Source organism: Zosterops lateralis (assembly GCF_965231275.1).
Source record: "Zosterops lateralis genome assembly, chromosome: 15".
NCBI classification, from domain to species: Eukaryota; Metazoa; Chordata; class Aves; order Passeriformes; family Zosteropidae; genus Zosterops; species Zosterops lateralis.
In genome coordinates this window covers 1,310,365-1,336,191 of record NC_139775.1, presented here as the reverse complement: position 1 = coordinate 1,336,191, position 25,827 = coordinate 1,310,365, and the positions used below count along the sequence as shown (strand labels likewise).

The window sequence follows — 25,827 nt, the reverse complement described above, 5'->3', positions numbered from 1 at the left end:
GGAGCTTTCAAGTTTCCCTTGAACAGCTACAGAAAGGGCTGTCCTTACAGCCTGGTACTTCCTTACCCCTCCCAGCCAACACAGCCTGATCTGTGGTGGTTGTAGCCAGCCTGTCTCTGACAATATGGGTACAATCAAGGTGTATCAACCAGACTACAAATTCAAGCTCCTAATCCTCTGTGCCTCTGCAGCTGTAGAGATTTGTGTCTACAGTTATAAACTGCCTTGAGTTGCAGCACACACCACAAAGGCTCTCTTTTTGTGGAGCCTACATCAAATAGTCTTAAGATTTTTGGAAAAGAATGAAGGAGACTCAGCTCAGTTGAAAGAGTTCCGTGCCTGGGATAATAAAGGTTGTTGTTAGTTGGCTTGAGGTGTATTAGTGGGAATGAAAAGGGTAACCTTTTCTTATGGAGTAACAAGTAATATCACAGAGCTGAACTGGCCTGGGATTTGCCAGGGTCCTGCCTGGCACGAGCTGGTGCCGTTCATCCTTTGTTGCAGTGAGCTTTACGAATTACCCTATTGCATAAATAAGTTCTTTCAGAGGGGAGGGATTTTCCTGGCAAAATGAAATCCAGGTCCCAGAGCAGAGCAGAGCAGCGGTGCCATCAAAAGTTCTGTTAATTCTGCTCTGTGTCTCTTCTGAGCCACTTGTTCCTTATGGCTGATCCCCTGCCCACTCCCTGGACGCTGTCTCTGTTCATGTCCCTCCAGCTGGAGCAGAAGCAGAAGGAGGCCCTGGATCTCCTGGAGCAGAACCGGCACTTGCAGGATCAACTGAAAGTGGCTCTGGGCCGGGAGCAGAGCGCGCGGGAGGGCTACGTGTTGCAGGTAGGAGAGCAGGGAGGAGAGGGAGATCTATCTTCCCTGTGCCTGAGGGATCCCTGTTGGGCTTCCTTCTGCAGTGGTCATGGGGGCATCCTGGATCACCACCACCGAGCTCCCAGAGATTTGACTTTCTTGCAAACCTGGCTAATTCTGTAGCATTGCCAGAGTCATCTGCTTATGGAAACCTCTGATCTGGGATGGAATAGAAGGTAGCATTACCTGTTAGCCTTTCCAAGGGAAAACAAAACAGCCAGACAGATGGAACCTCAGTGAATTCCACCTCTGATCCATCCCATACTGTTTGCCTTTGCAACAGCTGTTTTCCCCTTTCTGTGCCCTAGATACTCCCCTCAGGCAGTGGGATGCACACAAGGCTTTCCAAGCATCCCATAGCCCACCCACCAGTTGCTCTGGGCTGGGGATGTTGCGTGCCTGTTACATGGGCAAACACAGGACACTCAGATCTACCTCCCAGGCACATTCCCTCAAGCCAGAGTGGCACTTGCACTGGGATGACCTGTTACCTTGGGCCACTTTGGTGTTTTCTGCTGTCACAAGATTCCTCCAGCAAAGCCTAGAAATGAGTTTCGGAGGATCTGGCAAAGGAAACAGGGTTGTCTTTGGGAGAACTTTTCTTCCTCTTGTCCAAACAAAACAGATTATTCCCAGCCCTTCCTCTGGGAACATCCATGCCTGGAGGAGGTCGTGGCACCTGCAGGGCAGCTTCTGGCTGCTCTCAGGGGTCCATGGTCTTGTTCTGTGCAGGGGCAGCATTTTGACCTGCTCAAATCTACTTGACCAAACTGGCTGTGGATCAAAGTGGCCGTGCATGGCCACACGCTGCGCTCCTGTGGCAGCAAACCCAGTGTCGGTGCCAAACCTTCCATCCTTATTTCTCACAGGAAAATTTTCCCTGAAGAAGTTGCACAGGCAGTGGAGCCAGCCCAGGGAGGGGGACATCTTGCCTTCCTTGCCCATGATCTCCCAGGAGGAGTAATTAATTCATTTCTGGAGTCTCCGAGCTGACAGTGCCTGCTTGGAGGAGTTCCATTTTCCCTTGGCAGAGCTGGAAGAGTAACTAACTCCCACTTCCCTGGGGCAGAGGCGTCTGACCTCCCTTTGCCTGGAGCCTGGAAAAATCAGGGAATGGGGATAAAAGCTGGATGCTGAATCCACCATCAGATTGAAGTTGGCCGCAGTGCCTTGATATGAGGAGGGTGGCAAGAGGGGAAGCCTGCAGAGAGGCTGAGCTGAAGTGAGAAGTGACCCAAACTTGGACCTGGAAGTTGGAGAGGGTTTTTGGAAAGGTTGGAGGCTTTTGCTTACTCCAATCTAATTGTTCTGGGGATTTCCCTTGTGTTTCCTGGGAGCCAAAGGGATTAAAGTCCTGTTGTAGAAGGGAGTAAACCCAACAAACCCTGCTGGCGTGGAGGGAGTGGAGCTGCTGCAGGAATTCTGCAGCCCCAGACTGCAGACAAACATAGCAGCATTTTCTTGTACAAACCCTCTGAATTTCATGTGCCCCCCCTCCCCCCATTAACGCCTGATTTTGGGGAGGTTCCTGCATTGTCTGTGAGGAGGGCAGATGGAGAAGCCTGACTGCTGCCAAGCCCATCCCTCCTGAGCTGCCTGGGAAGCACCACCCCCTCCTTGGCAGCCTGACCAGCCCCACAGGGTCCCCCATGCACTGCCTGTTCCGTGAGGCAGTGCTGAGCTACCCCTCCAATGCATGTGCCATGCACCAAAGCCTCTCTGGCCTCGTGTAACCCCTCTCTTGCACTGAGCTTCCTCGGGGCAGGGCACCCTAACCTTGAATCCCTACTGGGAGAAACCCCAGGAGCTCCTGCTCCTAGAAAATGAGCTGGAGACATCCCCCAGCTCTGGCCACTGTGGGTGGGAGGGGGCACGTACTAACCTGTCCCGGGCGGATGTTCTTGCATGTTTTTGGTGTAAAGCATGAAATTTAACTTAACGTAACTGAGTGTCACATCTGTGGGCTTTCCTTAATCAGCAATCAGAGTACAGCAAGGCAGGCCAAATTCCTAGGCTTAACGCTGTGCTTCTCTCGCCTCTTCCTGTCTGTGTATTTTTTTTTTTTTTAAGATACATAATTTCTGTCGCCTTTTGCATGACGCTTTCTGTGAGTTTTCTCTTTGCATGCTCCATTGCTTTGGTTTGAATCTCACAAAGGTTGGTTTCTTTCATTTTTACATTCTCATCACACCTTTTCCTTCCCTCCATTTGTTGGGCTTTTTATTTTGTCCTTTGTTGGTTTATTTTGCAGGTAGAGAAATTAGATCCTCCCTAGCCCTAAGCTCTTGCATAACAGCATCTCTATAATGTGATGAGCAGCCACTCAGTCCTGTTTGGCAGACATAAAAATGACATCGCCACCACGATGGCTGGCCAGTTGCCCTGTGTTTGGGTGGGATGTGATGTCATTTGCTGTTACCTCACTTTCTGTTGTTGCTTTCGGTCGGTAGGACTGTGTTACCTGAACTGTGCACTTCTTGTTTCACAACCAAACAAACAAACTCACTAAAAAAAAGCAGTTCCTTTCTCCTCCACCTTGTTCCATCTCCTCCTCATCCTTGGCATTTTTCTTTTGTCTGTCTCCGTTTTACTGCTGGTGTTTCTTTTTCATTGTTTTTTGGATTCTGTTTGAGTTTGGGTTTATTTTTTTTCCATTTAGCCTGTTACTGTACAGCTGTTTTGATGTCGTGGTCAGTGTTTTCTGTTACTGGAAAGCAGTTGTCGCTCATTAGAAAAAAAAAAGCAAAAAAAAAAGCTGGTTAAACAAACCAAATTGTGCCAAGAACAAATCATCCCAATTGGAGCAATGAGTAGCAGCCAAGTCGCTGCGAGGAGCTTTTCCATGGCCTGCCTGGCCAGAGGTGTGACACTCAGAAGGGAGAGCCAAGAGTGTTACTAATCTAGTATTTAATCAATTTTTTTAAGACCGAGGTGGCCGCCTCGCCATCAGGTGCCTGGCAGAGGCTCCACAAAGTCAACCAAGACCTCCAAAGCGAGCTGGAAGCCCAATGCCAGCGTCAAGAGGTGATCAATCAGCAGATTCAGTCGCTGAAGCGCAGCTACGCCGAGGCCAAGGACGTGATCCGGCACCACGAGGCTGAGATTCAGAGCCTGCAGGCGAGGCTCAGTAACGCAGCCGCTGAGCTCGCCATCAAGGAGCAGACCCTGGCTAAGCTCAAGAGCGACCTGAGGAGCGAGAAGGAGAAAGCCAAAGAGCAGCTGGAGGAGTGGCAGCACGGCGAGGCCACGCTCAGCTCCCAGCTGAAGGCCAGCGAGCAGAAGCTGAAGAGCGCCGAGGCTCTGCTGCTGGAGAAGACCCAGGAGCTGCGGGACCTGGAGATGCAGCAGGCTCTGCAGCGGGACCACCAGAAGGAGGTGCAGCGGCTCCAGGACAGGATCGCAGACCTCAGTGGGCAGCTGAACGCCAGCGAGCAGGCACGGGTCCTCATGGAGGAGAAGCTGCAGAAGAACTATGAGGCTTTGCTGGAGAGCTGTGAGAGGGAGAAGCAGGTTTTGATACGGAGCCTGAAGGAGGTGGAGGAAAAAGCCAATGAGTACGAGAACCAGCTGCAGAACAGCGAGCAGCAAATGGAGATTCTGCAGAAGGAGAAGCTGAGCGCCAAGTTCGAAGGCAGCGAGCTCGTCCACCAGCTGGAGGAGCAGCTGGCCATGAAGGAGGCCAGCATCCAAAAACTTGCTGAGCACATCAAAGAGCTCGAAAGAGAGAGGGATCAGATCAAGTGCCGGTTCCACGAGCTCATGAATCAGGTGGCTGAGTCAGATAACGAAGTTGCAAAATTGCAAGCAAAGTTGAAAATGGAAGAGACCAACTACCACAATCTGGAGCAGTCGTTCGAGGAGGTGTCGGATCAGTTCCGGGGGGTGCAGGAAGTGCTGAAAGAGAAAGAAGAAGAGCTGAGACACGTTAAGGAAATGCACTTGAGAATTGTGGAGAAGAAAGATCAGGATCTCAGTGAGGCTTTGGTTAAAATGGTTGCTTTAGATAGCAGTTTAGAGGAGACTAAAGTAAAGCTAAAGGCCAAGGAGGAGGCTTTAAAGAAATTAACTAGTGTGGGCACAGGTCCATGTGCTGAGGAGGCAGAAGACCTTGGCCCCAGTCTTGAGGCTGATGAAAGTCATCCATCTCAACTGGGGCAGGCTCTGCAAACTCAGGATGTCCTCCCAGCTCTGACTTATGCACTGAAGGAGGAGGAGGATGAGGTTCTTGAGACCAGTCAGAGGCAAGTGGAGGAATTTGGCTCCCCATCTAAAGTTGTAGAGCTGCAGGACCAAGAGTTGGTTCAGAAAACCTTAGCAAAGCCTGATGTAGGAATCATGGGGGCCAAGAGGCAAAGGATCCGTTTTTCAAGCATCCAGTGTCAAAAATATATCCATCCAGATGGATCAGAGAAAAACTGGACAAGCAGTACCTCTTCAGACACAAGCCAGGACAGATCTCTGTCTGAAGAAAGCATGTCCTCAGAGCCAGCTCTGGGTTACCCCTCATCAGGGACGAGTGATTCTGAGACTTATCTCTCCATCATCCATTCCCTGGAAACCAAACTGTATATTACAGAGGAAAAGCTCAAAGATGTGACGATGAAGCTTGAAAGCCAGCATGGCCATAACCAGGAGACGCTCATCGCCCTCCACCATCAGTGGGCCAGCACGGAGTCCCAGCTGCGGGAACAGCTTCAGACCAGCCTGTCCCAAGTCAGTGCTTTGATCTCACAGCTGGAGAGTGAGAGGCAGGAAAAGTTCAAGCTCATAGAAAGTCACGTCAGTGAGCTGGGAGGTTTCCAGATGAAAAACGATCAAGCGCTGACTTGCTTAGAGAAGTGCAGGGAGCAGCTAAGATCCTTGCCCAAATCAGACAAGGAAAAAGAGGGTGATTTGTTCCTTGTTACTCTGTCCAGCATGGAAACAACTTTATCAAATGCAATCCAAGCCTTGAGCGGGGCACCAGTCCCATCAGAGTATCAGGAGAGTGAAAGCCTCACCACAGAGAGCCCTGTCCCAGAAGGAGGGGGAGAAGAGGAGCACATCTCCAAGGAGCAGCAAGCAGATGTGTTTGACACTGGCCACCTGAGGTGCCTTTCTGAGAGGGTGGCATTTGAGGCCTCCCTCATCAACCAAATAGCAGAGTCTTTGAAAAATGCAAGCTCCGAGATAGCCCAGCTTCTGAGAGAGATCCAGGGAACGGCCGAGGTGGTTTTGTTGGAGCCAGCAAGTGTTTCTCATACAGCCAATGATTTGGCCAGTGTCCTGTCTAAAAAGCTGCTGCTGGAAGGGGAGTTCTGGAGCCAGGTGAAAGAGCTGAGAGCACACTTGAGCACCAGAGAAGGAGAAGCTGAGGGTAAAACAGAAACAAGTTTGGGCTTTTCTCCATGTTTTCTCAGTGCTGTAGCAGATGCTACATTGATCAAAGCAGAACTTGGGTTTGTTGCAGAAAAAATGAGAGAATCTTTTCATCAGAGGTTAAAAACAATTGAAGAAGAGCTCCATAATACCAAAACCGCTCTCCAGCAGCACAAATGCATGTTGGAGGAGATCATCAAAGCCTACAGGACTCCTGAGTTTGACAGAGTTATGCACCAGATTTCTGAAGCACTTGAAATACAAAAAGATGCTTCGGAAAGAACCCAGGTCTCATGGGATGGGAGCCGTCTCCAAATGGTGCCATGCCAGGAATTAGCCAAGATGGAGGAGACTGGCAGCGCACCAGACCGTAGTAGTGAAGCTCTTGTTTCCATTCAGGAAGATCTTGCCCAGCAACTAAAGGACAAATCCAGTGTTCTGAAGGAGATATCTGTTGCCTTACTCTCTCTGCCTCCCGAGGAGGCCATGAGAGACTGTCAGAAGCTCCTGAAGATATCCCAGAGTCTTTCCTACCATTCGTGCATGGGAGACCTGGAGCGGTATTCGTCTTTGTTAGTCCACGACGCCATTGTTCAGGCTCAGGTTTGTTACGCCGCCTGCAAAGTCCGGCTAGAGCACGAGAGGGAGATGAAGTCCTACAAGGAGTCCTTGCAGAGCATGGATGCTCTGTGCCAGGAGCGTGTGAAGACAGTGTCTCTCCTGCGGGACGAGTACGAGGAGCTGCTCAGGAAGCAGCAGGGCGAGTACAGCGAGGTGATTGCCGTGCTGGAGAGAGAGAACGCTGACCTCAAGGCAAAGGTGTCCCAGCTGGACAACCAGCGGAGGCTCTTGGAGGAGGAAGGGCATGAACACAGCAAAAGATTGAGCGAGCTGCAGGGGCGGTATGAGGAGGAGATCCGAAACGTGATCGAGCAGCTCAACAGGACAGAGGATGCCCTGAAGGCTGAGAGGATGGAGGGGTTTAACCAGCTGGATGCCGTGGTCCGTGACAAGCAGAGCATGGAGCAGTATCACCTGGAGCAGATGCAAACACTGGAGGAAAAGTTTCAGGCCAAGATCAAGGAGTTGCAGGTCATCCATGGCGAGGAGCTGCAGGCGCTGCAGGAGCACTACAGTCAGAACCTGCAGCGCCTGCAAGAGACCCTTGACGAGTACCAGAGGCAGCACCCAGAGGCATCCCCCGCGATGGCCCCGGGCACTGGGGACACCTGGGTGGCTAGTGAGGCAGGTGGCACCGGGCAGGACCCTGGCAGCGACTCGGATTCCATGCACGGCCTGAGGGAACGCATCCAGGAGCTGGAAGCCCAGATGAACGTCATGAGGGATGAGCTGGAGAACAAACATCTGGAGGGGAACGCTTCCACTTTGAGGGAAAAATACCAGAAAGACTTTGAAAACCTAAAGGTCTTGATATGTTTAACACTTTCTGCTTTCTGCTGCTGAGGGTGCAGCAGGGCACGTGCAGTCCAGGGGTTTGCTTGCTGAACCAAGGGACATCCCTTAAAAGAGCCAGTGTGCTGAAACAAGCCCCAGAGTATTAGCCAGGCCTCTGTAAAGCATGATGTTTCCTTTTTCTCCATGCTGGGGTATTCTAAATGCATTGCTGAGGGCTTGGGAGGGTGGATTTCTGGAGGTGGTCTTTGTGTGGAGAGGGAGAGAGAGAGTTTCGATAACATCACACTCTCCTTCAACACGAAGACCTCAGTGTTTCTCCTTGTATCCAACACATATATTTTGTTTGCGACTTCCCTTTAAAAGCATTCCTCAGCTCTGTCTTTCCCAGTCTGATCAAATCTCTAGTCTGTCTCTGCTGCCTTCAAAAATGTAGGATGAAATGGAAACTTTTCTGCTTTCAAAATGTATGTTTCTAGGGAAAATAGCTGCAGATAGATGCCAAATTCTGTAGCAAAGCAGAGCTCCTCTGCAGGAGGCTGCAAGGACCATGCTGGTGTTGAACACGGTAATTCTGTACACAACAATGAGTGCACAGTTATGGAACACCCAGGTGAGGTGCAGAGAAACCCACTGGCAACGAAATGCCACCATTCAAATTGCCCCACCAGCCAGACTGGCTGTAAAACTGGTTTGATATCATCCAGCAGCTAAAAAAAAAAATTGATTTAGTTGTTTGCTTTTCCTAGGAGAGCATTCCCACTTTGGAAGTGAGTTCAGGGTTGTAGAAGGAGGGTAGATTTAGACTAGTTATCAGGAAAAAATTCTTTCCTGTGAGGATGGTGGGGCCCTGCCACAGGTGACCCCAAGAAGCTGTGGCTGACCCATCTGTAGAAGTGTCCAAGGCCAGGTTCAAGGCTTGGAGCAGCCTGGGATAGTAGGTGTCCCTACCTGTGGCAAGGGGTGGAACAGAATGGACTTTAGGGTCCCTTCCAACCCAAACCATTCTGTGATTCTACGAGTATTCTACGATACTGATTTGTATGTGTGGATTTATGGCAATGCATTTACAATACATTAAATAGTGAATCTACAGCCAGACCTATGGCAGAGTATGCACCTTTTTCTTCCAGAATTAGAGGTGTTTCAGGAGTTGGGTGAGTCTTGTGGATCCCTTCCAACTCAGCATATTCTATGATTCTGGGTGTAATGAAGAGTCCTGCAGGGCTGCTCTGTGCCACAGCCAAGTCCAGGCAGGTTCTGGCACTGAGTTAGGAGTTTAAAAAAAACAAATAAACAAATAAGGCTGGGAAAGTGAAGAATGCCTCAGGATTAAAAACTAAATGGGAGGGAAAAAACCACCAAAGCTGAAAATTAGGAACAAGGATTAGGAGTAGGTAACAGAGCATTAGCCAAGAAAGTGATGCTGAGAGGTGTATGTTAGTGAGGGTCAGTGGTGTTGGACTGTCCTGAGCACGTCTGCCACTGGGAGAGTGAATTTGTTCCCCTAAAATTTCCCATGGGATCCCAGAGGTCCCTAGGTGACAGTTCTCACTTTCCGTGGAAAACACTGGTGTTAATCAAGAGGAGCTCTGTTGAAATCAGGGAATAAAGCCAGCCTGTGTCGTTAAGGGGAAAAGCCCTGTACAGTGCTTGGCATCAGGTTTGTCCCAGGCTGCCAGATGGGGCTCAGCACCTTGTCCCCAATGTGTGCCCCTTCTTCCCTCATGTCTTGGGCCTGCCTGTGGCTTTGCTGGTCCTGTGCATGTCCCTCAGCCGTGTGTCCATCCAGGATCCCAATATGCTTGGGCTGGCAGCTGAGCTGGCAACAGGCGTTTGCATTTGTCTGCTGCAAAGGCAGGAGTGGGGGCTGTGCCAGGGGCAGAAGGACCAGACAGGAATTCAGGACCTCTCCCCTGGTGAATCTCAACTCCCCAAATTGGTCCTCCTGTGTCCTGGCCCGAGTTCTTTCCTAGTAATTCAATTAGCAAGTAATTTTCCCTGCAGCATTTGTAGCAATACTCGATTGGGAATTAAGATCCTGTTGCTGTCACGTCATCTTCCTTCCACCCAGAGGTTGAAAGAAACAGGCCTTGAAAAGAGCAGAAGGGGCACAGAAGGGTTTTTTTGGTTGTTTTTTTGACATATATTTGCATTCCCCAACTGGGTCTGCCCCTGTGCATCCATTTTCCTGGAGCTGTCAGGGGTCGAGCAACATGCAGGACAAGCCCTGACCTTTGTGAGGTCCATCCTGCTCCATGGCTGGGGAAACAGAAGATCCCTGCAGGACCTAGGGAGCTGAGCTTCCCCCTGGTGTGTGGCTCCTGCTGGGCTCCCCACCACCGTGGCCCTGTGCTCCTGGGCCAACCTTTTCCCCTCCTCCCTTTGCAGGCAACATGTGAGAGGGGCTTTGCAGCCATGGAGGAGACACACCAGAAGAAGATTGAGGACCTGCAGCGGCAGCACCAGCGGGAGCTGGAGAAGCTGCGGGAGGAGAAGGATCGCCTGCTGGCAGAGGAAACGGCTGCCACCATCTCAGGTACCACAGGGTCCCCCAGGGTGGGGCAGCTCTGTGGTGATGGAGACACGGGGGTGGTGTTGGCTTCACTGAGGAGCAGAGCAGGGATGGGATGAGGGCTGGGTGGGCTGCACTGCACAGGGAGATGGGAATGGGTTTGTGGGAAAGATGTTTTAGATGGAGGTTCGTCGCCTGGTCATCCAGGTTTGGTGCCCATCTCCTGGTCCTTCTCTAGGCTCGATACCCCTGTGTTCAGCTGTTACACAGTCTGATCTTTTCTCCGTTCCAACTCAGAAAGGCATTAATCATTCTTGTGATTAAATTATTGCCAATTCCATACCGAATTCATTCTTCAGTGCGCCATGGAATGTTAGAACACTGGAGTGTTCAGAGGCACTGCACTGGGCATCCCACAGTCCAGGAAACAATGTGTGAAGTGGACAATCATTTTGACTCTGTTAAAAAGCAAGATTTGCAGAAGCTCTTTTGCTACTGGGGCACAGACTGAAGGGGCTGTGAAGCAGTGGGAGATTTGTAGGGATGACTTTGGTTTTGTTCCTTTAAAAAATGAACAAAACCTCAAAAACCCAGCCATGGGAGAAGGGTGCTGAGTGGTAACTAACACTGTGGTGCCCCTCCCAGCCATCGAAGCCATGAAGAACGCGCATCGGGAGGAGCTAGAGCGGGAGCTGGAGAAGTCTCAGCGCTCCCAGATCAGCAGCGTCAACGCCGACATCGAGGCCCTCCGAAGGCAGTACCTGTAAGACCATCACTGTCCTCTCTTGCCATCTTGCAGGGAGATCATGTGTAGGAGAACTTCTCTCCCATTTGATCCTGGCAATGAGTTTGGTGTTATTTCAGGGACCTCTTCCATTGGTCTTGACCCGACTGTATCCATCAGAGCTTCCTGATTACCCATAATCTTTCAGGCTCGAGGTCAATGTCCCCAAATTACCCAAAATAGCTGCTTTATAGTCCCCAGAAGTAGCAGATAAGCAGCCAGTGCTGCTTTTCACACAGCTGCAGCAGCGAGGTCATTCAAAAGGGGAGGAGGAAGCTCTGAGCTTTCCATGGCAAGACTGTCCTCCCGTGGGAACTGAGCAGGGCTGCCTGTCAGCTTTATCAACCTTGATGCATTTATATCAGTTGGAAAGGTGTGCAAGTACACCCAGTCCTGGATGCCCAGAGCAAACTTAGAATCCTGGAATGGTTTGGGTTGGAAGGGATCTTAAAGCTCATCTCATTCCAGCCCCTTAACATGGACAGGGACACTTTCCACTATCCCAGGTTGCCCCAAGCCCCATCCAGCCTGGCCTTGGACACTTTCAGAGATACGGCTGCCACAGCTTCTTTGGACAACCTGTGCCAGGGCTTCACCACCCTCACAGGGAAGAAATTCTCATAGGTAGATAGGTTTTTAGAAACCTGAGAAAGTTGTGCCACTTAACCTCTGAGAGAACAACTTCCTGTCCCCTTTGGTGTCCAAGCATGGCTCTGCCAAGAAAGGGAAGAGTTGACTTGCTCTGAGCTTGCATTTTTTTCTCAAAGGAAATACACAATCCTCATCCTCGGTGCTTAGCTCCCTGCTGGGTTGTCGTGGGATGCTGAAGGAAGAATGGGCATGGGGATGTGTGTGTGTGAAGAGGGCACTACCCCCATGTGTGTTCCGCAGGGAGGAGCTGCAGTCGGTGCAGCGGGAGCTGGAGGTGCTTTCGGAGCAGTATTCCCAGAAGTGTTTGGAGAACGCCCACCTGGCGCAGGCGCTGGAGGCTGAGAGGCAGGCCCTCCGCCAGTGCCAGCGGGAGAACCAGGAGCTCAACGCCCACAACCAGGTGAGGGTCCCTGCCCTGGTGACTGTGGGCTCTGTGCTGAGCCATGGCCGTGCTCCCCCTTCCCACAGTGACTCTCCTCCTCTTCCCAGGAGCTGAATAACCGCCTGGCTGCGGAGATCACGCGATTGCGGACCCTGCTGACCGGGGAGGGTGGGGGAGAGGCTGCTGGGTCGCCTCTCACGCAGGGCAAGGACGCCTATGAGCTGGAGGTGAGTTCTGCAGAGAGACACATGGGTGGGCACGAGTGCTATGTACCCCAGGAGCTTGTCACAGCCATCCACCCCCCAGTCAGCCCTCATGGCTGGTCAGCACTACTGACATGGGCTGCATGAGGCCCGGGAATTCTGGGGTCCTGATCTTCTCACCACGTTGAGCCAGACACTTGCTCTTCCTTCTGCAGCCCCTGCTTCTCCCTGGGGTTCAATCCATGCAGAGCAGTGGGGACAGAAACTGAGGTGTGCAGGGAGCACATCAGCAGTGTAAGCTTGGGCAAGTTCCCAAGAGAAACAGGAGGAGTTTTCTTGTGAGAAGTAGAGGATGGTGGACCAGAGGCTTTGTGGTGCTGGCATGGGGCTGAGTCTCCAGCCCTTGGCTTGATTGCCACTGGGTACAGCACGTGCCACACTGTGTCTACTCAGGTGCAAAGATGCTCTTTTTTGTTCCCACAGGTTCTGCTGCGGGTCAAAGAATCTGAAATCCAGTACCTGAAGCAGGAGATCAGCTCCCTCAAAGACGAGCTGCAGACAGCACTGAGGGTAATGCCAAGGGTGGTTCTGCAAATCCACTTACTGTGCTATGCTCCTGAGTGTCTGTGCTTAGATTTCAGCCCATTTACACTCAGATTTGAAACCATATTTAATTTTTCCCCTGAATGTAATTCAGTACCATTTTGATGTCATCACTAAAGCACTCCATGTGTCAACTTAAGACTTACCCCACAAAGGAGACAGTGTGGGAAAGCATCCCTTTCAGCGTGATTTCCCCATTTACTGTCACATCAGATCAGATTTAAATGGCACAAACAATCAGTGTTAGAGATCTGCCCAGCCTCACAGCGGTGGAACTGGTTTGCTCTTGACAAGCCAGGGCCATTTCTGGGAATTCTGCTTGAATTCTGTATCTTGGCTAAAATGAGAAGCCACAAACAACCCTGTAGCTGAGGGGCTGCAGGCACGGGCAGCACTGTGTGCTGGCCCTTGGCTCTCAGCTCTCCACCCGTCTCCATTCCCGCAGTCCCGGGTCGCTGTTGGAAGCAGCTCCGAGGGCATGTGTTGCCCTGGCCAAGCCTCTCTCCCGCTGCCGGCTCTTCTTCCGTCAGCATTTGCCAAGCTCCTCTTCAGTGCATCCACAAACCCCTCGGCTCCAGCTGTCTGTCTGGCTCCATTGGGTTGTTCTTGTTCCCTTGCCAGGATAAGAAATACGCCAGCGACAAGTACAAAGACATCTACACAGAGCTGAGCATCGTGAAAGCCAAGGCAGACTGTGATATCAGCAGGTTGAAAGAGCAGCTGAAAGCAGCCACAGAAGCTCAGGGAGAGAAATCCCCTGTGAACACCACTGTATCGGGATATGGTCAGTCCTCCTCCAGCAGCTCTAAGCAGTCCTGGGTGTCCCGAGCTAACATGGGAATCCTGGAGTACAAACCCTTGTGCAGTAGTGGGTCTGAGTGTAGGACTTGGCCTTCCAACCCAAAGCTGAGGAGCTTTGAAAGCCTTCTGGCATTTTGCATCAGGAAGACCTTGTGATGCAGGAATGCCCAAAAGCCCCCTCTGCCCCTGGGGCAGACCTAAGAGTTGGGCTCATCGGGGCACTTTCCTGGGCTGGGAGGGCAGAGTCCTAGCCCTGTCCTTGCAGGAAGGCAGTGGGCACCAGGCTAATCCCACTTCTTTTGCTTCTTCCCAGATATTATGAAATCAAAAAGCAACCCTGATTTCTTGAAGAAAGACAGATCCAGTGTTAGCCGGCAACTAAGGAATATCAGGTCAAAGGTGAGCTCAGATGTCCTGCCCAGTGGTATGGGAATGAGGAATGCCCAGCATTTCTCTTTGGTGGGGATCCGAAGTGGGAAGAAATGGGCAGGGGAGCAAAAGTAAGAATTTCCCAGCCACTAGTGCTAGCTTGGATGGTTTTGTACTGCAAAAGGCCTGACTGTGCAGCCAGGCAGGGCCTGCTCCCCCATTCTGGACTCTGCTAAGTTGGAGGCATGAAGTTGCTCCCTGGTTGGAAAAAAGGCTGAAGTTCACCTTGTTCTTTGGTCTTTCACAGGAGGACTATCCCAGTATCTGCTCCCTCTTTACAGTTGAAATATAGGTGGAAATGTGCACATCATTCTAGTTTTAGTGTTCATCACTGCAAGATTTTTTGTCTTTATGTGTATCAGCAATGCCTGAGTCCTGGGCATATTTAACACACACTTTGCTTGTGTGTTAACATGGTGCAGATGGCCCTGTGCTTCTGTGGTCCTTCTGTGCTTGCTGTTGATCCCAAAGCCCAGTGATGTTGTGCCAGGCTCTCCTTGGCAGCCAGTTACATCATGTGGGACCGCAGGGATACGGAAGGGCAAATAATGCTGATCAGGAGTCAGCATTAAACATAGGGCAGTTGAGAGGAAGCTCAGCATGAGCAAACCTGCTTTGCCTCTCATCTGGTGTCTCGTGCTGATGTTTGAAGTGGTTGGGCCCTTGCAGGGCAGGCAGAACTTTGAGTTTGGTGCCCATGTAGGGAAACACTCGAAGCTCTGTGAGCAGCAGCTCCTCAGCTCCGGGCATCTGCACTGCACCCAGTGAACAGAGAGAGGCTTCTGCACATTTTGGGGCAGCCTAGACCTGCTGGGCCACTCTGATGTTGGGTTTCCCTTCACCACTTCAACTCAGATCACTTTCTGTGTGGTCCCCATGTGTGTTGCTTGGTGGGGAAGGAGAGGAAGCAGGGGCTGTGCCAAGGCATTGCTGTGGGACAGGGAGGCTGGGGCTGTGCCAGGGCAAATTCACTTGGGATTTATGAGCTTCTTCTTTTGTTTTTGTTTTTTTGTTTTATTTTGCTTTTTCCTTCAACAGTCCGTTATTGAGCAGGTCTCATGGGATAACTGAAATGAACCCGAGTCCAGGTTCCCTGCCACATAGGTAAACACACCGGCACCCGCCCAGCGCCGCAGCCACCACGGGAGCGGCCCAACCTCTGCATGCACTGCTCACACCTCCCTGCCAAACCAGAGCCTTCCTTCTCTTAATGACTGACTGACAGGTTTATTCACTGCTAATTCTTTTCCTGGGCGAAGGGGAAGGGGAGGGGAGAAGACAGTGTTCCCAAGATCCGTGTGAAACGCAGTCTCTCTGCCTCTTCCCTGGGGAATATGGCTTTTTGTCTTCTTGCTCTTCCCACCCTCACCAACACAGTTCCATCATCACGGAGAGGATTTGGACATGGTGGGGCACGTTTTCCTGTGTACTGTGTTGGGAGCGTGGGACACTGAGTGTGCATGCCTGAATGACTCTGCATGCCTCAGACTAAACTCCAGCACTGTCCAGGTCTTGTAGGAAAACAACTGTTTTGCTGTTAGTCAGGCACAGGAATAGTCAGAGATGCCTTTAAGTGTATTTCCCATAACAGCCCAGAGCGTGGAAAATGGTCTCAGCCACCTCAGCTGCAGAGGGAATGTCCTGGACTGCCCTAATTTCCTTTACCCACAGTTGCTGCTGTTTCAGGTTGATCAATGCCTGAGCAGGAGTCTTCCTTGCCCAGTAACCTTCGCCTTCTGCTCTCCATCCCTGAGCCTCCAAGGCTTCCAAGTTCATCCAGAAAAAGGAGGGAGCTGATAGAAATGAGGCTAACTCTAATGAGTCAGGTATCTCCATTAACTGGAGCAACAGTGAATTTCCTGGCCCATGGAAAAGACTGAGGTGGGAGCACCAGCAGAGGCAGGTTAGGAGAGGGGAGCTCCCAGCACGGTGGATGGAGAGCCCCAGGAAGTCTGTTGGAAGATCCCTTTATCACAGGTATCATCCTACATTAGTCTCACTTCATCAGCAACTGAAACGGTTGTGGGACTGCCCAGGGGCTGCATTTGCTGGAATTTGTGCCATCAGGCAGAACAGTCTGATGATTCCTGGTGTCTCTTTCCATCCACTGAGAAATCAGATGTGAGAATTGGAATGCATGAGCTGCTCCCATTTAAAGAAGCCCAAAGTAAACTTCCTTTAGGAAGTGTGTGCTCAGAGAGTCTCATCCCAGGAGACTCTGCTGCTCATTGGAAAGAGAGCACACAGCGTTTGGAAATTCAATCCAATTTAGTGCTTTCATTTCCATGCTGCCTGGCAAAGCCCTTCTGTGTTTGTGGGCCTGTGGGAGGAAAAACATTTCCAGAAATACAGTAACCATGGGAATCTGCACAGCCTTGGGGCAAGTTTATCATGGAGTCCTGCCTTGATAAATACATGGGAAGGAAAATGCAGCCCAAAAGTCCAACCTGCTGCTGTGATAGAACAGTCCTCTGGCACCACAGCCAAGGGAAGGGAATGGATAAGGGGAGGTGGCTGCCTGATAGTAGGATCATGGAATCACAGGATGGTTTGGGTTAGAAGGGATGAAAAATCATCCAGTTCCAACCCTGTCCATGGCAGAGACACCTTCCACTATCCCAGGTTGCTCCAAGCCCCACCCAGCCTGGCCTTGGACACTTCCAGCGATCCAGGGGCAGCCACAGCTTCTCTGGGCACCTTGTGCCAGGGCCTCCCCAGCCTCACAGGGAAGAATTTCTTCCCAATATGCCATCTGTCCTTACCCTTTGGCAATGAGAAGCCATCCCCTCTTGTCCTGTCACTCCAGGCTGTTATCCAGAGTCTGTTTCCAGCTCTCCTGGAGCCCCTTTAGGCTCTGGAAGGTCACCTTGAGTCTTCTCTTCTCCAGGCTGAACAATCCCAGTTCCCTCAGACTTTCCTCCCAGGAGCTGATTTCCATCCCCCCAGTCTGTGCCTCTGAAGGTGCCAAGTCTTGGTCTGTAAAGCAAATAATGTTCCAGCTGCAGCATGAATTCCTTGCAAGTTCCAAGGACCAGGCTGGCAGGCAGAGCTGTGGGTGGGGACAGGCAGTGGGGCACAGAGAGGCAGAGCCCCGGTTATGGGGGCTGTTTTTAGGGATGGGAGGTGGCTGTGCCTCCTCATTTACAGGAACAGCTCTTAAGGCAACAACCACCTAAGGCTTTGCTCTCCTCAGTCTCACGCCAGAGGTTTGCAGGCTGCAGGAAGGAGGGTGCTGGTATTAGGCTGGTGCATCCCTTCTGGCTGGTTCCAATTTATAGCTGCCCTACAGGAGTCATGCAATTTGTTTCTGGGTTTCTGCCCATCTCAGTGCTGTGCTACTGAGTCCCCATGTGTAGGTGATGGATTTTACAATTCCAAATGCCAGGGGGCTGCTGGCCAGCTGAGAGTTGTGCCTTGAAATCTGGATGCTGCATCTGAATTGGATCAACCATCAAAGCCTGCCAGACCTGAACAGATTTAGGATTCTTCTGTCTCACCCTGGGCTGTCAAGACATCTTTGGCTTGGGAGAGTCCCAGGGTGGGGTGAGAGAAGGGGTGGAATGGTCGCTGGCAGCACACAGCAGTTTCCAGGGTTTCTTGAGCAAATCCTGCATGGAGTGGAGCCAGGACTCTCCCCATGGATGCCACAGTGGTGTGGGAGGCAAAGAATGACCAGCATGCAGGTCCTGCTCAGCATCCTGGGGGCTTCAGCGTAGCAGATCCCAGCTGGCCTGCCTGGGACTCCCTCCACTGGAATTGCCCCATCCAGCAGTGCCCCGTGAGCTCCGGGGGTCATTCCCAAGTCAGCTAATCCTGCTTGCAGCATGATGTGCCTCTCATTCGCTTCTGGTTTGTCGTCTGGTTCATTTGCAATCTCACCCTGTCTCAAGGCACCACCCGCCAGTAACCACCCTCCATAACCGTGTGTTCTCTCTCAGCATATCCCACTAATCCTCCACCACGGAGCCCATTCCTCGCTGCCACGTCTCCTCTGCCTGAGCACCGCTCCCTCCCCGCACGCCGCCCATGCCCCAACGCTCTCTGTCTTTTGTCTCTCCCAGAGTCTGAAGGAAGGCCTGACTGTGCAAGAACGCCTGAAGCTTTTTGAATCCAGGGACTTGAAGAAAGACTAGTTCTCCCCGCTCCGCTTGACCACGCGCACCTCCCAGCTTGAGGCAGCACAGCACCAGCACCGTTTGTCTCTCGTTCCTCACGATGTCCTCGCTGTCATTCGTCCTGACGCCCCGACGGGACCCGGCACCGCCATGGCGGTGCCTCCCCTCGCCTCCCCAGCTCCTTTCCCTGCTTGTGAGATGCTCCAGAGACTCGGAGAGGGAGAGGAAGGGAGTGGAGTGGGTTTTATTTTTCCCCCCTCTCTTCAGCGCTTTGTAGGAGAATCCTTTCTTTACTGTAAACCATTACACTAAGTGTCAGTATTAAGGCTCAGCAGCCTGTTAATAAGCTATAGCTCTGTCGGGAAGAGCAAGCAGGGCCTGGGTGGTGTCTGCCAGACCAAGCTCTTACTGCTGTCTAGAGACCCCGTGCTCAGAGCACACCAGGAGCCTGATCTAACCATTGATCTCGACTGCATTACTTGCACCTACAAGGGGGGAAAGCCAGGGGAAGCTGTCGGGGAGCACGAGTCTGTGCCGGCATCCGCAGCCTGGAGGTACAACACTGACATCTCGCTGGAGAAGGATGCAAGAAGTGATTCTCCTGCCCCGTGACTGTGCCGTATCCTGAATGTAGGTGCCACTGAAGCCTGACAAGCTTTGGTGACTGCCCAGGTGGTTGTGGATGGGGAGCTGCAGCTACTGAAGTGCACCATCGAGTCGGCCCCGTCGGCACGTCCTTGCTCCCGTCTCGCTGGTGGTCGGAGTTGGTGTTCCAGGGGCCAAGGTGTAAGATCACTTTCTTGCCTCTGTTAGATCAAGCCCAGCACTCTTTTTTCCTTGGTTTTGTTTTTTTTTCTGTTGGTTTTTTTGTTTTGTTTTGTTTTGTTTTGTTTTTCTGTTACTCTCTTCCTCTCATTGAATCCCGTGTATCCCAGGGTCTGTGCGCATGTGAAACTCCCTTTTCCTAGTCAAAGGAAAGTAGAGTAGAAAGTAGAGCCAATATTGACTGAAAATGCACAGTGCTCAATGCATATAATGCTACTTTTTTACCAGCTTCTTGAATTCAACTCGTCAGCAGGGCAGCTCCTATTTTAATTCTTTAATCTTTTCCTGAAATAAAAATCTCAAAACCAGTATGTGCTTCAGACCTTCTCAGTCCTAATAGCTTTTGTATCTAAAACATGCAATTTAGCACCATGAGGCAGATAAATGCATACAAACCAACGGATGAGAAGCTCGTAGTACTAGATGGTCACAACCAGCTGAGCAGAGGCTTCCTAGAAGAAGCCTGTGCTGCTTTGCAAGTGTGAGGCTTCATCCCAAGATAAATCTCAAGATGCCACCTGGAAGGATCCCAGGTCCTGCTTCTCTGGTCACCAGGGCTAAAGGAGGCTCTGGCAGGTTGGCTTCCCAGCCTGGTAAGATGCTGAGTGACCACTTCAGGCTGGGATGTGGAAGATATCCTGGCCTTCACCTGGAGCAGAGCTTCCTCTTGTCCTTTGGGCACTCAGCCGAGGTTGAGGCTGGCAGCTCCCAGTGCTTCCCTGCTGCTTTTGGGTCTGGTGGTTGGTACAGTCACAGCTCTCACAGCCCCACAGGGCTGGTGGAGCCACCCCCAGTCCTGCCAGGCTGGGCCACAGCAGCTTCGAGTTACCTTCATCCTCCTGGGAGCAGAATCTCTTTTCCAGCCACCAGACTCTCAGCAGGACATGGTGTCACTGAACCACAGTGGGAATCAGGCTCTTGTCCAGCTTGTGTGGCCTTGCCATGGCCAAGTGTCCAGCTTGGCACCTCACGGCAGGACTTGGCAGCTTGTCCCCAGGCAGGATGCCAGCACGTTGCAGGAGGCAGAGCACCTGTTCTTGCTGGGATGTGCATGGAGGTCCTGGAGATGGGAGCAGGGTAGGAAAAATGCTCACCCTGTTGAATGCAAAGCCTTTCCCTCCTCAGTAGCATGTGCCCTCAGATGTGCAGCCAGTCACTGCATCTGAGTTCAGCACAGCTCTTCATGATCTGGGCACTGGAGAACCTGGGAACCTTCCTAACCTGGATCACCTCTCCAGCCACTTCATCCCTGGCTGCTCCAGGTCCGTGGTGAGCCCTGATCTCCTGGCAGAAGCCATGGGAGGCAGCATGGATTTGGGATGGCACATGGGCCTTGTCATTGTCATTGCTCTTCCCTTGCAAGGTGTCACTGGCTCTAGGAGAACACCCTCCTCCTCCTCCTCCTCCTCCTCCTCCTCCTCTTCTCTTTAGATTTAGGATGGGACTTTGTCCTTTTTAGTCAACCAAGCAGAATGTTCTCGTCTCCTTCTTGCCATGTGGACCCTGACCTTTGTTAGATTCCCCAGAAAATCCTGCTCATGTGCTCTAGCTTGAAGGAGCAGACATTTTCCATGGGGGACTTGGGCTCCTCTGGAAGAATAAATGGAGAATCTTGATCTTCTGTACAGACAGGGCTGAGCAGTGGCCTTGACATTGTCAGGATCAGCTGCACCCTCTGGGGCAGTGCTTGGGAAGGATGTTTGGGGTGTGTTCATGGTGCGAGCTGTGAATTCCTGGGGTCACGAAGAGGAAGAGGAGGAAGGTGCCTTATGCAGCCAAATGTTCTGAACCCCTGTTGAGGGTTCTGGACTCACTCTGGTCAGTCTGAGCATCTCTCCAAGGCAAGGGGCAGCACTTTACCTGCCTTTACAGTAAAGAAAAGGAACCTGCAGCATCAATAAACAGCCCCAAATGGAAATATTCCTGCAGAGCCCAGTACTTGAAAAAAAAAGGGAGAAGTTCTTTTATTCAAAGCAATGATCCTCAGTTATCCTCCTGCTTTTTCCTGTTCCAGGCTTCATCCACCTTTTGGGATTAATCAGTGGCTATTTAAATTAGAAAGTGTGTGGGCAAGCTGCTGCATTCTGCATCACTCCACACCACCAGAAGGGGAGGTTTAGAAAAAGTCAAGTGCAGTGAAGGCACAGGTGTCTCCTCGTCAGCTCCAAGTAATCTTATTTTTCCTGAGTAAAATTTTCCTCCCATTTTCACCATCTCCCCTGAGCCAGACTGAATCCTTCTTTAAATGTCACCTTTTCTTTGCCCACATATTAAAAAAAAAAGAAGCAAATTGTGATCATTTGCTTCAAAAATAGCATTGCTTAGAATTGGTGCTGACTGGTAAACCAGAAGATTCCTCTTTTCTTGGTACCATGGAACTGGGCTGCAGTAAAACTGGGCTGCATTGCAAAACATGTCACTTTTGTCCCTACTCTATTTGATGGCACTTCCACAAGACCTTGGCATTTTTGTCCTGGTTTGGATATTCAGTTTGTTGTGGACACTCAAGCACACGCACACTCGCTGTGGTTTGCCTTTGCTCTGTATTTTTTCCATTTTTTTTTAGGTAAAAAAAGCTTTCTTATTCTTCTCTTTTTTAAAAACAAAAGTAACTTAATACCTGTATAGTATTCCAAGTGTGTAATGTAAATATTTATTCCTCAGCAGTTTGCAGAGGGTTCTCTTCTGTGACTGAGTTGTGGGTTTGATTTTTAAGTCTTGTAGCACAGAGGCCGCACATGTGGGTTGGGAGAGGAGGAATGAGTGTAACGTGTCCAACCCACCCCATCTGCCCTGATAAACTGCTTTTTTGGGGGTTGAGGACTGTTATAAATACCTTTTCAAGCCTTTTCTGCTGATCTATGCCTTTAGCTCTGAAGGTACCTGTCTGAAGATTGTGTACAGTCTGTTTGACCACTGTAACCTACTTTGCTATGAATTTGGGGTATTTTTTTCCAGTCAGAAGACTCAATAATCTTGTGTTTGACAGCAGCATCAACGCTGTGCATGTGCAAACTGTGCTCTGCTGTTACAGAGAGCAGCAAAAACTCCCTGCTGAGCCACAGCTCTCCTTGCACAGCCAGCTGGGGCTGTCACAGTGAGCCCCTGGATTTGGGAAGGAAATTTGGAATGCTCTTGGGCTTCCCAAGGGAGCCACAGCTCCCCCTGCACAGACACCCATCCCACAGCAGCATGGCCATGAGGTGTAATTCACTGTGTAACTACAACAAGATCCAAGGCACTGCTGCAGGCACAGGGAGCACCAGGCTGGGAACAACAACCTCTGTGTGAGGCTGCTGAGGAAACAGGGTGTGGGATTTACTAGAGAAACCTGACAAGTTGGTACCAGCTGGACTAACCCAGCTGGCCCTGAACTTGTAAACAATGGGTGCAATTAGCATTATTTTCTTCATACTTTCTTCACCCTGTGTGCAGGACAGGACTGCTCACTGTTTGTTCTCACTTAGAGAAAGCAAAGCATGTAAAATACTGGAGACTATGGTAAGTAGGAAGCAGGAATGCTCCAGCTTGGCCAGTGTCCACCCTCTTGGAATTCTGGATTACTTGAGAGTTTAAAGAATCATTTGGAAGGATGGAGGGTTGGGGGGAGGGAAGGAAGCTCAGTGAGGCTGTGGGTGGTGTCTGATGTGGCAGTTTCAGGTATTAATGGTCAATCTTCCTCTAGAACAGCTTGGCCTTGGCTGGCTTTGAGCAGAGCTTCACCCAGCTGACCCGTGATGGGGACTCATTCTGGGTCAGATCTGGGCTCTGTGTGTCTGGGGAACAACTCAGGGGGACTGTGAGCACTGAGGGTGAAGGAGTCCTTTCCCAGAGTTGTTTCTGTGCTGATGTGACAGGGCAGCCAGTCCTTGTGGCCAAGCAGCATCAGAGCAGGGCCAGCAGGACCTGGGCAGTGCTGGGATGCTGCAGCCTCGGGGCTCTCATACATTATTTTTTTTCCCCTGCAAAGGGGAAGGGTGTGGAAGGCTCCTGTTTCTCCATGTGTGTGAGTTCCTGTCTCCTTCCCTTCTCCCTTCCACTCCCAGTTTATTCAGTGCTTTTTTAAGAGCCACTATTCCTGATCAACTGCTCGCTGTAATAGAAACGTCACTTTTTCTCACTGTATTTATTCCTTACAAACCTTGTGTGACAAGCTAGGCTCCCCTGGATGTAGCTGATCATTTTTACTTTGTAAATATAATTACCTAACTTTACATTAACTATATGGTAATAAACTATTTTTGCACCACCCTTTGCATGCTGTGTATGACAGGTTTATTTCTAAAAAGAATGAAGAACAGGGCAGAGGTCAGAGCATGACAAGGTTTGTTTTTATAGTTGCACTTCACAAAGGAAATGCACCAGGCAGCATTTTGACAGCAATAATGTATTTTAAGTAGTTTAAATCTAGTGCTGCTGAATGGGATTTACTGGAGAATGACCTTCCCCAGGTGCTTCCATACAGGTATTATAATTTTCTTTCCCCATGCAAATTTTCTCGAACAGAACAAATTTAAAATCTGGAGATGTCCATGTATCATAAATGTTTTAATAAGGATCAACAGGAATTAGAATGCAAAAGTCAGATGATGCTATTGATGTTTTCTGTGAAAATGGTTTATTTAACAGTGCCAATCCCAGCACTACTGGTAAAAAACTGGTAACAGAATATCAAAACCTCTATTCATCTTGAGAGATATTAAGGCACTTTATATTCAGTATAAAACAATTCTTACAGAGATACTATTTAGAGTTTGAAATTCTTAGGTTTACATCATCTTTGTTCCACACTGAGTTGTGGGGACAGACATGTCACCTCCCTCCCCTCGCTGTCCCCAGGCTGGTGCTGCCAGGAGAGGGCACAGACCATGACATGGTGTCCCAACACCTGAAAGAACCAGAGTTTCCAGACCTCACCTGAAACTTCCCATGAAGCGAGTGACCCAGCTCCAGCTGTGCTGCTCTCCAGATCAACACTGATCCCAAAGAACCATTTCTCTCATTTCCTTTCAGACTTCCCTACATTTCCTTGCTGAAAAGAAGCTCATTACCATATGTGCTCCTGCTTTTACACTGGAGCTCTGCTAACCCTTAACCAAAAGAAACACACACAATCAAAACTTAAATTTTTTTGCTATTTCCCACGGATTTCCTTTTACCAACTTTCAACAATTAATGCCAACAAGAAATGTAACCGAGGCACTTAATCTACACAAACTCTTAACTCTGCTGTACCATCTTATCTCTCTTTTAGTTACTGGTGTAGAGGAGCCCTTGGGCTACAATTTCTTTTGGAATTGGCTACAATCCCATTCCATATCCTGAGTTGGAAAGTGCTCCTTTTACCCCTGAAACACATGGCCAGCACTGTATGAACACACCTGGTCTGCACAGGGCACAGCAAAGAGCCTGAGCAAAGTCTTAATGCCTTGTGAAAGCAGCTCTGTCGCTGTCACCCTCTCAACCAAACAGTTGAGTCATTCCCTCTAGCATGGGAATGACCAAAGCAAGGAATCTGTGGCATTTTAGGGCAGAGAAAGAACATTTCACTGCTCTGGAGACATTTACCAAAGTTACACCCACATGGACAAAACAATGATGTCTATACATCATAATAAAATGTGTGGGTGTTACCGTGCTCCACTAGCCCTGTCAGGCAGCTCAATCATTTACTGCCTTTGGGGAAAAAACTGTAATTGGCAGGATTGTACTCTTCCCAAATCCTTTCAAACTCCTCCTGAAAAGCCTTCACATACTCGGCATCCTCCACCACCAGCACATTCTCCCGGTTGCTCTGGATGGCCTGGGTGGTCCAGTTGAGGGAGCCTGTGATGAGCATCCTCCGGTCCACGATGGCGAACTTGTGGTGCATGTACCCGCTGTGCTGGTCGTGGCGCACCTGGATCCCTGCGGAGACACAGAAACCCGCTCAGGGGCGGGCGATGGGCCGGGGCCGCCCCCGGTGCGGGGCTCAGTCCCCGGCCCCGGCCCCGCTCACCCGCGTGGCGCAGGCGGCCGATCTGGGAGCCGTGCAGCCCCATGTACTGCGCGTCCGTCACCAGGCGGACGCGGACCCCGCGGCGGTGCAGGAGCTGCACGACGCGGGCGAGCTGCGGGCAGGAGAAGGAGAAGAGGCAGAGGTCGAGCGAGCGGCGGGCGGAGAGGACGCGGCGCACCAGGCGGCTCAGGGCGGTGTCGCCGCTGGGCAGCGGGCACGGGCAGGGCCGGGCGGGCGCCCCCGGCTCGGCCGCCTCGGCCAGCAGCGCCTCGATGCAGCAGGGCCGCGAGGGGAAGAACAGCACCTCCCGCACGGGCCGGGCCCGCCGCCAGGCCGCCAGCGCCACCGCCAGCGCCAGCGCCACCGCCGTCACCGCCGCCGCCGCCAGCGCCGCGCCCCCCGCAGCCCTCATGGCCCGGCACGGCACGGCACGGCACGGCACGGCACGGCCCGCGCAGCCGCGGGGGAGGCGGGGGCGGCCTGCGGGGAGGAGCGGCCGCCGCTCGGGGCTGGGCCGGGCTGCGAGATCCCGGCACCGACCCCTCCCCAGGCAGCGAAACGCTGACAGCGAACCCTTCACCACAAACCGAGCTCCTGCAGGGGATGCTGCAAACATCCTTTAATCACAGAATGGTTTGGGTGGGATCTCAAAGATCATCCAGCTCCAAACCCTGCCATGGGCAGAGACATCTTTCACTGTCCCAGGCTGCTCCAAGCCATGTCCAACTTGGCCTTGGACACTTCCAGGGATCCAGGGGCAGCCACAGCTTCTCTGGGAACCTGTGCCAGGGCCTCCCCAGCCTCACAGGGAAGAATTTCTTCCCAATATCTCATCAAACTCTGCCTTCTGGCAGTAGGAAGCCATTCCCCCTTGTCCTGTTGCTCC

General features: G+C 51.3%; 2 protein-coding genes across 3 annotated transcripts in view; one reads left to right on the top strand and one right to left on the bottom strand.

Moving 5' to 3' along the window:
* Positions 1-23,183, top strand: part of MPRIP (myosin phosphatase Rho interacting protein) — a 77,421-nt gene extending 54,238 nt beyond the window's left edge. Inside the window, exons 15-25 of one of the 2 annotated variants that reach the window (XM_083872902.1) lie at positions 718-834; positions 3,790-7,647; positions 10,027-10,174; positions 10,796-10,913; positions 11,826-11,985; positions 12,075-12,194; positions 12,654-12,740; positions 13,395-13,557; positions 13,888-13,973; positions 15,042-15,107; positions 18,065-23,183. In XM_083872902.1, coding sequence (XP_083729028.1) covers positions 718-834; positions 3,790-7,647; positions 10,027-10,174; positions 10,796-10,913; positions 11,826-11,985; positions 12,075-12,194; positions 12,654-12,740; positions 13,395-13,557; positions 13,888-13,973; positions 15,042-15,074 — 4,890 coding nt within the window. In that variant the 3' untranslated portion in view covers positions 15,075-15,107; positions 18,065-23,183. The remainder of the gene's footprint in view (positions 1-717; positions 835-3,789; positions 7,648-10,026; positions 10,175-10,795; positions 10,914-11,825; positions 11,986-12,074; positions 12,195-12,653; positions 12,741-13,394; positions 13,558-13,887; positions 13,974-15,041; positions 15,108-18,064) is intronic. The other variant, XM_083872901.1, reaches the window with a different exon arrangement.
* A 298-nt stretch (positions 23,184-23,481) lies between these two features.
* Positions 23,482-25,353, bottom strand: PLD6 (phospholipase D family member 6; the record flags this gene model as incomplete). The annotated part of the gene is made up of 2 exons (XM_083872290.1): positions 23,482-24,850; positions 24,942-25,353. The coding sequence occupies 2 exons, from the start codon at positions 25,351-25,353 to the stop codon at positions 24,609-24,611; spliced, it is 654 nt and encodes a 217-aa protein (XP_083728416.1). The 3' UTR covers positions 23,482-24,608.
* Positions 25,354-25,827: the final 474 nt, after the last annotated feature.